Raw genomic sequence first — 16,527 nt, 5'->3', positions numbered from 1 at the left:
TAAAAGGGTTAGAGTAAAAGAGGATTTCAGTTCCACTGGACAGTGCTCCTGGCATGCAGTAAGATTCCCTCCCCACTGGGGACAAGGTGGCGGGGTTATTCCTTTCTATCAACTGCAGCCTCAGAGAGACAAAGTACTAGTGTTGATGCTGACTGCAATCTGACACATGACAAGGCCTATGACAAAGATCTAGGTGCCATGATAGGCCATGTTAGAGGAGGAGCCTGAGATGGGCTTTGGGGTTACTGAAGGAACCAAACTGATGCCCTAACAGGCTTCAGTAAGGTACCACCCTAACTAAGCCTAAGTTTCAGTTTCCCAGAGAGGTAGGCAAGACTTCTGGGAAAAACCACAAAGGGCGGGCTGTTAATCAACGGTGACCCTGACATGTGGCCAGGGTAATATAGCTGCCATCTGGGGGCTGAGTCAGTATCTGGAGACATGTCCCTTTCGTGGGCTTTGACCACAACCAATCAGAGACATACAACTGTAACCACTGCTTGCCTAGCCTGCCTGGAATTCCCTTGGTTGTACTTAAAAGAAGCCTGCGTGCTCCTCTTGGGGTTGCCATTTTGTATGAATAGTTGACCCCCCACATGCTCGCTGATTCTGCAGAATAAGCACTATTTGTTTTTGCATATTATTTGAGTCTGAGGTCTTTCTTCAGCAATTCTCAGACCCTTACATTTGGGGGCTTGTCCAGGATTGCTGTGAACACCCTCCCCCCCATTCAATAGTGGAGTGTTTCCAGGAGAACATTTGGTTCTCTGCTGATCGGTGAGTCGGAGTCCCCCTCTGTGTGTCTTTGGTCTGCTCTGCTCTTTGTTTTATTTTTGTTAAATCTGGTGTCTGAGTGCAATTTGGAGGCCCATGGAGGTAAGAATGATGCCTCGGGGGGGGGGGGGGAGGGGGGGTCCAAGGACGCTCCAGACCCCTTTCTGGTAGAACCAGAAAGCTCCAACCTGGCAGAGTCCAAGCTGCCATCTGATGTAGCTGAAAAGCTCCGATCTGGTGGAGCCTGAGAGCTCCAGTTTGACTCTGGTTTTGATAAATAGTGACGGGTTGTGCCCATTTGGCAGAGCCCATTCACAGAATAGGCTGCCGACTGTAGCATTTGAGTGTGTTTTTCACTTCCTAGGAAATCTGTTTTTTGTGTCTGTGTACCTGTGTTTTGTTTGTCCTTTTCTGGTTTCTTGAAAATATTATTGAAAGTTAACATAGAACAGGCAACCAGCTCCACCCCACTGGACCTAGTACAATCATATTTCAAGGATTTCAGATGCCTGGCAGACAATCTAGGCTTAACAGTATGATTAGGGAAATTAACCATCTTTTGTAGGAATAAATGGCTAACTGTCAATGTGGGATGGCCAGAGGGAGGCATCTTCCACCTCCCCACCATTTATAAAGTCAAAGGTATTATATGCAGGCTATTGTGGACACAGCCTTCTCCTTAGCCTGCCCTAACTGGGATCCCAACAGCCCTGAAGGTAAAGAGGTACTCGGAGTCTACCGCCAGATTATGATGGGGCGTTCTCCAAAAGGCTGCTAGGAAGCCCACAAGTTTATCTAAGGTAGAGCAGGTTATACAAGGTAAGGAGGAAAGCCTGGGGGCCTTTATGGAGAGGCTACTAGAAGCCTACCAGACCTATACACCTCTGCACATGGAAGCAAGAGAAAACCAGTCTTCCGTGAACACGCCTTTTGTCAACCAGGCAGTACTTGACATCTGCAGAAAACTCCAAAAACTGGATGGTTTCAAAGGTAAGCAAATGTCAGAACTAGTTGCAACAGCAGAAAAAGTTTATAATAGTAGAGAGACTCCAGAAGATAAACAAACAAGAGGTCTGGCCAAAATACTACTGGCTGCCACAAGAAATTCTGGCCCAAAGGAATTAAAAAACATGGCTTATGGGAGAAACAGGGATAGAGCAGCCTCACAATTGAGAGGGGAAGGACAACACCAACCCCATCTCCAAAAAGACCAATGTGCTTATTGCAAAGAGATGGGACACTGGAAAAATGAATGTCCACAAAGACAAAGGGACAGAAATCCTAAAATCCTGGACATAGGAGAACTCAGTGACTGAGGACATCAGGGCTCATGTCCCCTCCATGAGCTCTGGAGTCACCTAGAAGGTGGAGGGGAAAACCAACAGACTTTCTAGTCAACACTGGGGCTCAGCATTCCATACTGAAACTGCCCATGGGACCCCTGTCCACCAAAAGAACATGGGCCCAGGGAGCCACAGGGACAAATAAATATTCATGGACTACCTGAAGATAAGTGGACTCAGGAATGGGATGGGTAACCCATTCGCTCATTGTCATCCCTGGGTGTCCATATCCACTCCTGGGGTGAGACCTTTTGACTAAGATGGGGGCACAAATCCATTTTAGCCTGAGGGAGTACAGGTTCTTAATCAGAATGGTCCTGTGCACATGTTAACTGTGTCACTGGAGGAAGAATATAAACTCTATATATACCTCTCTCTCCCAAGCCACCCTGAAAGCCCATACCTGAGGGAACTATGGGAAAGGATTACAGGTATATGGGCAGAAAGAAATCCGACCGGGCTGGCCAAGCATCGGACCCCAATCATGGTCCAACTGAGGGCTAAAGCTAGCCCAACCCGAATCCACCAATACCCTATGCCTTGAGAGGCCAAACTGGGAATAACACCTAACATAAACCGACTTTGGGAACAAGGGATATTAGTCCCTTGTCAGTCCACCTGGAATACTCCTCCCCTGCCAGTAAAAACAAAAAAACAAAAACAAAAAAACACTCCAATGACTACCAGCCTGCGTAGGATCTGAGGGGAATTAATAAATGGGTGGAAAACATCCACCCCATGGTGCCAAATCCATACACTCTGCCAAGCACTGTCACCTGAGCACAATGTGTGTGTGGTGCTGGACCTCAAGGATGCATTCTTCAGTCTGCCACATGCCCCAGCCCATCAACATCTCTTTGCCTTTGAATGGAGCAATCCAGAACGTGGATTCAATGGACAGTTGACTTGGACCAGACTGCCACAAGGATTTAAAAACTCACCCACCATCTTTGATGCTGGGTGAGTACCAGCAAGCCCAACCCCAAATAATCCTCTGTAAGCTTCAATAAATCCCTCCATAACTGCACCTGGTCTGGAAGTTCATCTCGTGACCCGAGGCTGTCTGCTACAGGCAGCATATTACTTCTGTAAGAATATAGATCAAATGACTGAAAAGGACCTGAAAAGCACGTGAAACACATCTGATATGGAAGGAAGGCTCTGCAGAGGTGAATGAAGTTCAGAGTACAACGAAATGAATGCAATCGTTTTCAGTTAAACCTGTCAACAGTTGATTCTCTTTTCTAATACTCAGCTGTCCAACTGCCCTCAGGTCTGCCACAGGTAGTATACTGACAGCCAAAGGTTATTCAAAAGTTTAAAGCAAAGAGCTGAAAGACTAAGTGGTTTCATCAATTAAATAATGTTGGCAATTATTACCACAGAGTAAATACACAAAGGTAACTGCTGCCTAAAACCACACCAGTACCTTTCAAAATATGAATTCATACCACCAGTTTTCACAGAGCAGATCCACATGGAAATATTGAAGGGACCAAACTGATGCCATGACAGGCTTCAGTAAGGTTCCACCCTAACTAGGCCTAAGTTTCACTTTCCTAGAGAGGCAGGCAGGACTTACGGAAAGGACCCTGCCCTGACATGTGGCCAGGAGAGATAGCTGCCCAGGGGCCTGAGTCAGTTTCCCCAGACAGGTCCCTTTTGTGCCGTTCACAACCCTTTTGCTCCAACCAATCAGAAATGTACAACTGCAACTGCTGCTTACCTAGCCACTCATTTTAAAAGATTACTTAACCCATCTGGAATTCCCCTAGATGTGCTTAAAAGGGACCTGTGGGCTTCTCTCGGGGTAACCATTTTGTATGAATGGTTGACCTCTGCATGCTGGCTGATTGTGCAGAATAAACACTCTTTGTTTTTGCATACTATTTGAGTCTGGAGTCTTTCTTCAGCAATTTTTGGACCCTTGCAATGATGTCCCATACATGAAGGCATTTAGTTCTAATAATCAGAAGTCCAGGGCTGGGGTTAAAGCTAAGTTGGCATAGCATTGGTCTGGCATGTATGGCCCTGGGTTTAATCCCCAGTGCTGTTAAAAAAAAAAACAAAAAAAAAAAGTTAAAGCTCTTTACCATGCAATCAAGCACATGATCATGAGATGGACCAACCTGTTGATGTTCTAACCAAATAAAACTACAAGCACACTTTCAAGTGACCTTTATGTTACATGTACATACTGTTAGGCATATGTGCATGTCTGCATGTGGAGACAAGAGGCTGACATCAGGTGTCTTTCTCAATCCAGGTGTCTTTCTCAATCCCTGTCCACCTTCTTTGAGACAGGGTATGTAGAACCAAGAGCTCCCTGATTCAGCTAGACTACCTGGCCAGTGAACCTGAGAGATGATTCTCCATCTCCGCCTCCCCACTGCTGGGAATTCAGGTATGCACCACCACCACACTTGGCATTTATATGTGGGTACACAGCATCCAAACTCTGGTCCTCACACTTGTGTGGCAGGTACCCGACCCATCTCCCCAGCCCTCAGGAACCCATGACCTTACCTAGGACATCTTTCTCGTGCTCAGGAACAAGCACTTTCCACTTCGACTCTTCAGGATCCATGAAGTCGATGTTGATCAGACGGTAGTTGGGAGAGTTGCGATTAGTCTTGAATGTGAACACTGTCCCCTCATTGGTTACATAGTCATATTCTCCTTCAAAGTTGTCAATCAGTTTTACCCATTTCAGGATTCCTAGAAAGAGACCAAATGTTCCTGTCACTTCTTTGATGTTTTTTTTTTTTTAAAAAAAAGGTATAAATAGTATTTAGGGAGAGGAGGGGAATCTTTTCTGTCTATTAAGCCCCAGGCACAGGTGGCATCTGGAAGCTCTAATGCACAAGAAAGGACCAGTTGTAGGTGAATACCAAGGAGCCCCTAAAGACCCTGGCAGCGAGGGCACAGTGAAGGATCTCTTCTGTCCTATCCCCTCATATACCTACCTCCCTCTTCCACCTGCGAGGGTCTCAAGTCTAACCATTTGTCTCCATCTTTCCCATCACCCTACATCATCATATGCCTCCTAGAATAACAGCAATGGTTTTCAACCAGTGACAAAGTGACAACCTTCTCCCAAGGGGCACTGAGATGTCTACAGACATTTTGGCTGTCCAAACTTGGGGGGCGAGGATGGCTGCTGACACTGAGTGGTAAAGTTCAGAGCAGGGTGAAGCACTGTACAATGCGGCCCCACAACAGCAGAGCAGCCAGCGCACAATGTCAAGTCTGAGAAGCCCTGGCCTACACTGTTAGCTTCCTGCCTGGTCTTTCCATGACCACTCCTATCTCTGCTCTAGCCAATGCAATGTCTGAATACCCTAACTTGGTCCAAACTGGTGCCCTTTGAAACACTCAATGAGTTCTCATTACACTGGAACAAAATCCAGACTCCAGGTTGTGGTCCCCACTCAATAGTCCTTTCCAACCTGGGCAAATCTGCTTGGCCCATCACTTGCCTCACCTCGCATCTTCTGGTACTGATCAACTGCCTGACTCCTCACATTGTGCTACTGGGTCATGTCTCAGGCTATGTCCTCTGACTGGCCCATCTCAAATGGCCAGCCACTTTTAAGTGGCAGATACTTCATGATACTTCTCTCAAGACACATTTACCTGCAGATTACTTGTGGGTTTTTTTTTTGTTTTTGTTTTTGTTGTTTTTCAAGGTTGGGTCTCACTCTGGCTCAGGATGATCTGGAATTCACTAGGTGGTCTCAGGGTGTCCTCGAACTCACAGTGATCCTTCTACCTAGGCATCAAGTGCTGGGATTAAAGGCCCGTGCTATCACACCCGGTTTATTATTTCTCTTTTTTTAGTCACTTTTAAACTCAGTACTGAAAGACAATGGCAAGTACTACAAAGATACAAATAAAGGCATGTCCTCCACTTCCTGAACTAGGATGGGAATGGTCTACACTAAACACATCTTCCATTATGTCCATTACCATTGTCATCTAATGGCTCACCATGTATCACTCTGCTACTTAAAATCCACTAGATGGGCTGCAGAGATAGCTTAGTGGTTAAAGTGCTTGCCTGAAAAGCCAAAGGATACAGTTTAGATTCCCCAGGACCCATGTAAACCAGATACACAAGGTGGTTCACATGTCTGGAGTTCATTTCCAGTGGCTGGAGGCAAAACTATGCCATGGCGTTTGTGGATGTATGCAAAGGTAGAAAAGGTACAAAGAGAGCCAGGAGTACCTCATACCAGGAGAGGGAACTGCCTCACAACAAAAGAGCAGAGTGCCCTGGTTGGCCTCACAGCAGCTTCTCTTCTGTATGATTGTCCCTGCATGTTTGTTTTTCCAGGGAACTTGAGAATAGTGACAGAGTCCCTGAAAATCTATTGGGATTTGGATTGAAATTGTTTTAAATTTACTTATATATTTCCTCTGGGATTATTTGTACCTCTAAAATATTGAGTATTTAAGGATATAATCTAGTATTCCAGTTACTCAAGGTTTATTTAAGTCCTTTTAGAAAAAATTAGAGGGAGCCAGCTGTGGTGGTGCCCCCCTTTAATCCCAGCACTGGGAGGCAGAGGTAGGAGGATTGCCGTGAGTTTGAGGTTAGCATGGGATTACAGAGTGAGTTCCAGGTTAGCCTGGACCAGAGTGAGACTTGAATCTACCTCAAAGGAAAATAGAAAAAGAAAAACATAATAGTTTTGCCTCCTTTTTGAATTTATACAATGGGATCACACAACATGCATTTTGCTGCAGCTGACTTTTTCCACTGGACATTATTTTTGTGCAATCAATCACCCTCTGGTTCTTACTGACTTGGCTAACTCTTACGTGCTGAAAGAATTCACTTGGTATTGTTTCAATCCTTTGAATTTGACGAGAAAAGCTCTGTGACTTTCTTTTTTAATGTTCTGTGTGTAATTGAGGGATGTGTTTTCTACATCAATGACAACAGTGTGCTGAAGACGCCTATCAGGTCACTGACCATCTTATGATTTCTGCCTGAAAAGGTCTTGCAGCCAGTGGTATTTATTCAAAGTGATGCATCTCCACCCCATGTCACTAAAGGAATACCAGATGCACAACACCGTAGAAATCTCCTCAGTTCTGCTACGCACACAGGGCCACTCAACTTTGTATGTTTACTGATCAATTTTTGGCCACATGCTCTATCAGAAAAAGTCTGATGAAGAATGTTCTGCTACAATTCTGCCTTTGTTTTAATGTATATATCTGTCCACATTTGCTCCTTGTATTTTGAAGACTATTAGATACACATAGCATTATTGTGCTTAAGTAAAAATGATTCGAAACCTTTACAATTATTAAGCTTTGTCTTTAGTAATGTTTTTATTTTTAAATTTATAAAAAATATCTTTTTAGCCGGGCATGGTGGCGCATGCCTTTAATCCCAGCACTCGGGAAGCAGAGGTAGGAGGATTGTCGAGAGTTGGAGGCCACCCTGAGACTACATAGTGAATTCCATGTCAGCCTGAGCTAGGATGAGACCCTACCTTATAAATTAAAAAATATATAAATCTTTATTTATTTGAGAGAGGGAAAGAGAGAGAGGGTGGGAGGGAGGGAGAGAATGGGCACGCCAGGGCTTCCAACCACTGAAAAGAACTCCAGATGCACACACCACTTTGTGCACCTGGCTTTACATGGGTACTGGGGAATCAAACTCAGGACATTAGGCTTTACAGGAAATCAACTTAACCACTGAGCAATCTCTCCAGCCCTGACTGTTATTCTTTATTGTGTTTTATTTCTTGTTTATGAGTCAAACAAGTTTTGTGTTTAATTTACTTTTTACAGCAGCATAATGCTGAGTTTTATTCCTGTAAGTGTATTTGATATGATCATTAGGAATCAGATCACCCCACTCTGTAGTCTGCTGGTTCTGTTCTCATGCTATTGCATCTTTATCTGATTTATGGCCTGTGACTGTGAACTGCTGATTTCCCTTGAAACATTGACTGGGAATTCTTGGAGGCTGGTGTTGAAGCGGCAGTCTTCCAGGAAAGACCTTTCTTTCTCGGTGCTTGCCCTCCTGGGATACAATCAACTCATGCACTTACAAATTCATGGCATGAGGCGTACTGGACCTCACAGGCACACACTCAAGTCCACCGGCAGATACTTGAAGACTTCTCATGTTTCAGGAGGAAATTTCTTACCCCGCTCCTCTTTGGTGCCAATGTAAAGGGGTCAGTTTCCTTAGTATTCACTCTCTAGCTTCTAGTTCCACCCCTGCCAGCTTTGCATGGTTATCAATCTCTCTTGCACTGGTTTCTCTCAGTTGACTCTTAACACACAGTATAGGATTTGCCTCCCACTTTCTTCCCCAGTGAAGACATTCTGGATAATCTGGTTTCTGAATTCCTGCTTTTACTCCATTTCTGGTCTCAAGGTTTTCCTTTATGCCAAAACAGCAATGGATCTGGAAAGCCCTGTCTACATGTTAATTAAAAGCATCTCAATTACTTCAGGTGGGAGGTTCTTCAGAGTATATAATCTCCCAGCCAAACTTCCAGAACCAAGTCCTTATAAATTCTCATTAGAGCTTAAACTCTGCATCAGAGGTTCAATTATGCTCTTTTGTCGACAAACTACCCTTAAACGCCTCCTCAGCAGGTGATGCACTTAAAGGTAAAAATCCTGCCCATATGCAACAATGCTTTGAAAAAAAATTAATGTATTAAAAGAATATGTTAGTAAAATGATTAGCTCTCAAAGAATCTGAACACAATGCTAAGGGCTCATTTGTATGCAGCAAGAACCATGAGATATGATTCTCTTGACGGCTACATTTGTTTACATCAAGAATGATAACACACGATTCTTTGGACCATGATATTTGTAGGCACAAATTCTTGGTTCAGTGAAATGTCAGATCCCTTAAATAGCCACCTGACAATCAAGTACTTCCTGATGTGAAACATCCATTTCACAAAGTGGCCATCTTATGATTTCTGCCTGAAAAGGTCTTGCAGCCAGTGGTATTTATTCAAAGTGATGCATCTCCACCCCATGTCACTAAAGGAATACCAGATGCACAACACCGTAGAAATCTCCTCAGTTCTGCTACGCACACAGGGCACAGTCAGTTAAGCCCTAGTGAACACTAGGACTTGGAACAAGCCTGTGGCCATATCTGTCACCAGAATACACATTGTGTCAAAAGCACTCAAGGACCTATGGTTGGATTTATGAAAATCTAGCTGTAAAACTTACAAAACAGTTTAAAGCTTTGGCCCTCACAGATATTTCAAAAGGAAGCATGTGAAATCGTTTTGAGCTCCTGAACCCTCACTCTGGGCATTGGGAGCAGAGCGGAGGAGGAAGTGACTGTCAAGGGAAGGAGAAAAGGATTTGGGCTGAACAATGGGGCACGTTCATTTTTTGTTACAAACAAGTGAAAACTCTGTTGATTTAAATGGAAAACAGTCAAATTGCTTTTTTAAAAAGAGAAGCAGCTTAACTCTTTAGCCCTTTCACACTTTACCCATTTTGCCTGGGGTTGTGTTGTCTGTACGTGGTATTCACTCCAAAGCTCGTAGAGAACTTCTCCACATTTACCTTAAAATTGCTTTTTGTAAGCCTGCTTTCTTGGCAAGGACTGATTTATTTATTGCATGGAGACTGGCTCAAAATAAATCCTCTTATGCTTTGCTTAGAGTAAGAACATAACTTTGATTTCTTGCTTTTAAAAATAATCAATGATATTAACCACATTTCATGGAAAATGTGGGTTCCCATTAGTAGGAACTAAGGTGTTCTTGTAGTTTACGAAAGCTGCAATGCTTGCCATGCCCCATGTTCACACGAGGTGCGGACACAGGTGAAGGCTGAGTGGCAGAAGCCAAGGGCTCCTGGGGTGAAGGACGTCCCACATGTGCTGAGCTAGAAGCCCCACTGGCCTGCATGTGAGTCACTTAATGGTGCGCAGCTTGTGCTACTCCAGGGAGTCAAGAAGACCAAATGAAGTCTCTGCATGTGTAGGTTCAATGCCCCAGGATCCACATAAAGCCAGATGCACCAAGTGGAGCATGCATTTGGAGTTCATTTGCAGAGGGGCTAGAAGCCCTGGCTCACCCATTCTCTCACTCTCTCTTCCCTTGCAAATAAATAAAAATTTTAAAAAATATGTTATTATCTATTTGACAGAGAAAGAGAGGGGAGAGAGACAGAGAATGGGCACTCTAGGGCCTCCAGCCACTGCAAAGGAACTCCAGACCCAGACCCGTGCGCCCCCTTGCGCTTCTGGCAAACATGGGTCCTGGGAAATAAACCTGGGGCCTTTGGTTTTGCAGGCAAATGCCTTAACCACTAACCCATCCCTCCAGCCCCCAAATATCTTTAAAAACCAAGTTTATATTTTAAAAATTAGTATAAGTGCTAATGTCATTACTGGTATTTACATCATACTTACTATTTTACTTATTTTCACTGGGTCTTTTGATGTTCCCAATCTTTCCCTCCTCCTCTCCTTTCTTTATCCTTCTTTCACTTGGCTTTTAACATTTAGATGGCCGTGCTAGGCTTCAGGACACTTGTATTTGCTTTCAGTTTCTCACAGAATTCTCCCCCACTTTCTATTCCTGAAGAGTGTGGAGACCATCAAGCATGAGCAATGGAATCAATACTGTCTTTGCTACCTTAAGACTAAAGGTCACCCCTTTGCATTAGACAGTGATTGCTGATTGAGTAATTTGCATGTCTGACAGTTATTGTTTCAATTTCTTTTTTTGGTTTTGTTAGCAGGCAATGTAGATTATGCAGGCAGGAGGAAGCCAATTTTCTTTAATGATTGAAATAATGACATAGAAAGCCCTGAAACTTCATCAATCTGAAATGACCAAACTCGCAAGCAAAAAAGAAAATAGAGCAGATGAGAGACATGCTAGCAAAGAGCTGGGTGAAATACTAGGACGTGAGCAGAGCGGACCTGGGACTTCCCGAAGGTGCTACATTGAACAGGGTGCTACTGGCAATGAGGGTTTCAGAGTTCCAGTTCTCCAGTATTCTAGTTAGCAGTCTTTGAAGTTGGGACAGGAGATGAGGGTCTCATTCCTGTTGATGATCTTGTAACTTATCTGATCTGCTACAAAAAAAAGAAAAGAAAATATGGGGGTTCCAGAGTAGGGAGGTAGTTTCTGGCTAGGCAGGACCAGGGCAGCCTTTAAAGGGAGGGATGATCCTAAGTCCCATCTTCCCATGCCTAGCCCAGCTAACCTTGCCCATCTCAGCTTGCCCTCCTGCTTCAGTCATGGGATTCAGGGGTTGCCCGTCTGAACAAGTCCAACCTCTCTAGAGCAGGCACGCTGCCCAAGTGTGGGTGGATTCTTCCTCTAGACCCAGGCCAATTGGCTGGAACACCTAGTGCAGGTGTGCCTGGGTGTGCTGAGCTAGAACTCTAAAGTATGATCTTCTCTGACCCACAGCAAGATCGCCTGTCTCTCCCTTCTCCAGACTGTTACAGCAATGCTTTTGAGTTTTGGCTGCCAGGGTGGAATGGGACACTTTTTATTACTGTCTTTAATCTCTTTGGAAATGCATACTTTTAAAAAATCCCTTTACATGTTTTTAATCTAAGATCCATGCTCATTTCCATGGCTCCTGAACCATGTAGTGTACCTCCCTCTCTACCTTCTCTTCCTCAGCCTTCAGTCTTCTCCCTTCCCCACATCTTTGTGATACCTGAATAAAATGTGGTGTTTCAATCATAATTTTCTCTAGTCTGGAACTGCCGATTCTTTGGTTAATTTGCAGATATGAACTCAGGGCTTGGGATTCCTTCCAGGAAGCACCCCAGAACCCCATATTTATCTGTTACAAAAATAAAGAATGAGGAAGAAAAAGGACCAAATAAAAGGCAACAGAAGAGAAGGAGGCAGGCTGACACTGAGCACGGGGTCACTGAGGCTGACAACTTTGGGAGCCCAGCCATGAGGAGGCGCCCACCTTCCACCTGACTGCAGCACCCTGTCAACAACTCTAACAACATGCCTGGCACACGGTGAGTAGCAACACTTCATACTAACACACGTGCTTCATAACTGAATACGAAGAAATGTGGAATCCTAGATTTTACACGAAACCTACTATGGTTGTATAATGTAAAGACAACAACTTGAAGGAGTTAAGATACTTTTACAACACAAATACCCAGAAGTGGGCCACTAAGCTGGGCTACTGATGTAGGTCTGTAGTCCTAGCTGCCTGGTCAGCTGAAGGAGGAGGACGACAGGTTCAGGATGCCTTGGTTACAGAGCAAGCTCAAAGCCAGTCTGAAAACTTAAGTGAGACAAATACAAAAAGGGGCTGGAGATGAAGCTCCAGTGGTAGGGTGCCTGTTCAATGCCCCCCCCCACACACACAAGCACACACCCACACAGGAAACAGATTCCAAAGTTAATTATAGACTTAGGAATATATTTACATTTTAGGTATAAATACATTTAAATGCCCATGTAAGACAGATATAGTTTTACAGTATTACATTTAACTGTAGTCAGAAAATAGGTAGTGATGTATTCAGTTTAGTCTCAGTGAAGTGACTATATATCCTCAAAATAGCATTATTTATAGAAAGCGTATGAAACACAGGCCTGTAATCCTCACTACTCAGAAGGCTGAGGCAGGAGGACTGCAAATTTGAGTTCTTCCTGGTCATCTTAGTAAGATTCTGCCTCCACAATACAAAAATTAATAAGGCAGGGGATATAGCTAGGTGGTAATATGGGTTCAATATCCAGAACTGCAAAATAGAAACATAAAAGTATGTATTTTAAAAGAAATACTCCTCTTTTCTTTTGACATAGGGTCTCATTCTAGTCCAGGCTGACCTGGAACTTACTATGTAGTCTCAGGGTAGCCTCAAACCCACGGGGGTCCTCCTACCCCTGCCTCCCAAGTGTGCATGCCGCCATACCCAGCTTCTAAATGAAGAAATATTCTTGATTTAGAAAAGTATAGAAAATGTAACAGAAAATTGAGATGGAAATCATTTTCCTGCAGGGCTCAGAGTAATTAATTTCAACTAATCTGACGATATCAGTCACATTCGGAACTGGAGTCAAGAGTCAGCTGTCTTTATCTGCAGAACAAAACAAAATGTCACACCTAGTCTGCTGTCCTTGGTGGCACCTTGATGTCTTTTCTTTTTTTTTAAATTTTGTTTTGTTTATTTTTATTTATTTGAGAGCTAGAGAGAGAGAAAGAGGCGGGGCGGGGGGGGGGGTTGAATGGGCGCGCCAGGGCCTCCAGCCACTGTAAATGAACTCCAGACGTGTGCGCCCCCTTGTGCATCTGGCTAACGTGGATCCTGGGGAATTGAGCCTCAAACTGGGGTCGTTAGACTTCACAGGCAAGTGCTTAACCACTAAGCCATCTCTCCAGCCCCGCCTTTTCATTTTTTAAAATATATTTTATTTATTTATTTACTTGAGACAAAGAGGCAGAGAGAGAGAATGGGCACGCCAGGGCCTCCAGCCACTGCAAAGGAACTCCAGATGCGTGCGGCCCCTTGTGCATCTGGCTTATGTGGGTCCTGGAGAATCAAACTGGGTCCTTTGGCTTTGCAGCCAAATGCCCTAACCACTAAGCCATCTCTCTAGCTCCTTTTTCAATTTTTTTTTTTAATTTTAAGCAAATAACAGAAAAGGCAAAACAAAATTTTCTGTTCATGACAATATGCAGACTAAAGGCATGGTCTATAACCCATTGTTCTCAGGACTTAATTTAATAATAACAGTGGTACTGAGGATGACGAAAATAGGTAGCCACAGCTGTAAAGATTCAAAATGCTCAAGGTGAACTGGCAGGTCCAGAGAAAGATGGTTTAGCAAGCATGGCACAGGATCCCTCAAGGGACCAGTCAGTCACCTGACCCCCAAGCTAGTGCTCAGCTCGCATGAGACCCTCAAGTGCTATCCTTTGTGCCAGACTGCCATGAGCTGCCAGTGAGGTAGGCAGGCTCACAAAACTCCACAATTCTAATGAAACAATCTCTGCTGAGCGAACCTAAGGGAAGCCATCTTAGGCCACTCAGCCATCTTGGCATTCTCAAGGAGCCATAGGATATTAAAGATGAGCACAGAGCATTAATTACAAGAATGAGAATGTGGATCCAGTAAAGGCATCTGGTGTTTGCCCTTGCCCTGAGGTCAAGATGGCCTGATATTTGGTATCTGCTTCATACCTGGTGCTAACTGCAAAAACTCTTACTATTGTAACCAAGCTTGCTTGCTCTTGCTAAAGACAATTATGGGGATGGGGGGATAGCTAGGGGTTTTTCCTTGCTGTGAGGGAACAGACGCCAGCCAGCTTGATGAAGACTCTCCTTTGTAATTTTTACTCGGGTAGTCTTCTGTTCATTTTTGGTCTGGAACTCACTACACTCACACTAGTTTTTGGTAGGAGAGGAGACAGCCATGACAGGGAGAAATGTATCCACCAAAAGCTCGAGGGGACTGGGTGTGGTGACACACACCTTTAGTCCCAGCACTCAGGAGGCAGAGGTAGGAGGATCGCTGTGAGCTCAAGGCCACCCAGAGACTATATAGTGAATGCCAGGCCAGCCTAAGCTAGAGGGGACCTACTGCAGAAAAAAAAAAAAAAAACAAAAAGCACACAGGGACCTGGGAAACTTTGAAGGCAGAAGTGTTACTTCTCCCACAGCAGGAAGACAGACAATGAACATGCCTCTCCGGCAGTTAAGAGGCCGCAATGTTCCTTGTGGAGGATCTGCTCTCAGCCGTTGGGAATAGCTGAGAAATTACCTAAACTTCCAAGATCCACACAAGGGCTTAATGTCACTTCCACTCAGCAGTTCATGAATGTCACCAGTGCAGTGACTAGGAAATGGATGGGATCCTTAACAAACACCTCCCTATTCTTAAATGCCAATATGCAAATGTGAATGACAGAAGTGAGTTTCTCAAAGAGCGACAAAGGACTGTGAGAGAGAGAGCTCTTCTTCAAAGGCAGGAGGGAAGACGATGAGCAGATGAGGGAAGAAGTGCCACCGAGAGCGCACTGCATTCAGAGGCAACTCCCCACCCCAGTGTCCATGCAGTTATGTTCTTCCCAAGGACTTTGTCTAGGATATTAAGTTGTTCCTGGACATTGTGGGGTGCTTCTCATTTCAAAATGCACATGGGCAGGTTTTCTTCAGAGACAATCATGATCAAAATGTTAGTGAAGAGACACCTAAGTAAAATTATTTACTTCTTAAGGAATGTGATTTCATATTGCCTTAGGAATGAATTTATATGAAAAAATGTTGGTAATTCTCCTTACATTACAGGGGGAAGATGACAATCAGAACAGAAAAGCTTTAATACTATCAAAGTGCTCAGCAGTTTCTGTAACGTCGAAGCACAGGTAACCTGGGTGCAATTTTAGGTGTCAGTTATTCTTGAATAATTCACCCAAGATTTAAGTAGCATCTTCAAGTTCCATGTGGGCTACCCTTCCCCTTAGTTAACAAGGCTAATAAAAATGGAAGAGCAGATGAAGAAACACGAAGAAGGTGGTAGTCGTTCTCTCCACGTGGGCACAGTACACCCCTGAAATCTCAAATGTCAACCTATAAAATGGGATTTCTGTCACAATCTCCCAATACAGGCCCTATATTCATGCCTTTTCTGATTGAAGGACTGTTCCAAGACTCTAGTTTTTCAGTAAACAAATTAATAATAAAAATCTGTATTTAGAGAAGTTTTGAAAATTAAGACTTAGGAAAAATTAAATGATGTTCTCAATTGACTTTTCTGTTATCTAAAAATCAAAACATCTGGTGAATCCCCTTTAGTCAAAGGAAAGTGGGTGGAGAAGAAAGAGAGGGGAAGGGAAAGAAGAAGGGAAAAGAAAGGAAGGAAAGAAGGGAGGGAGGAATCAAAGGAGGAAGAGAGAGAAGGAAACCTGAGAACCCACTGAATGACTGGAACATGCAGCCTGTTCCCTACCATCTCCATTACTCCTCATAATTACATAAATTATTTTTCCATTTGCAGGCATGGAAATCTTGCGAGAGGGAAAAATAACTTTCAAGTCTGACTTAAAGCCTGTGGTACTGTCCCAAGATACGTAAATGTAATTAGAAGAAGCTATTTATATAATTATAATGATCACTAACTCATCTGCTCTGTTCCATTTACAGACTAAATTTATTGACTCTCTTCAGTTGCTGAACACACACACTAAATCAGCACTTCACTGCTATGAGTTCCACATCCTCTGATCCAATCAGACTGAAAATATTCTGAAAAAAATGCATCTATACTGAACATGTAGGCTATTTTTTTGACCATTATTCCCTAAGCAATAGAGAATAGCAATTGCTTAAATTACATTAGCTCTTATAAGTAATCTAGAAATGAATTGAAGTAGGTAGGCTGAAACAGGAGGT

The 16,527-nt window shown here is 43.7% G+C and overlaps 1 protein-coding gene across 1 annotated transcript in view; it reads right to left on the bottom strand.

The window, feature by feature from the left end:
- The window catches only part of LOC101606972 (prolyl endopeptidase), a 118,144-nt gene that overhangs the window by 43,404 nt on the left and 58,213 nt on the right, over nt 1-16,527 (bottom strand). The window contains exon 8 of the mRNA XM_045155234.1: nt 4,644-4,835. Coding sequence (XP_045011169.1) covers nt 4,644-4,835 — 192 coding nt within the window. The remainder of the gene's footprint in view (nt 1-4,643; nt 4,836-16,527) is intronic.

Source organism: Jaculus jaculus, chromosome 7 (assembly GCF_020740685.1).
Source record: "Jaculus jaculus isolate mJacJac1 chromosome 7, mJacJac1.mat.Y.cur, whole genome shotgun sequence".
NCBI classification, from domain to species: domain Eukaryota; kingdom Metazoa; phylum Chordata; class Mammalia; order Rodentia; family Dipodidae; genus Jaculus; species Jaculus jaculus.
This window is presented reverse-complemented; position numbering and strand designations above follow the sequence as displayed.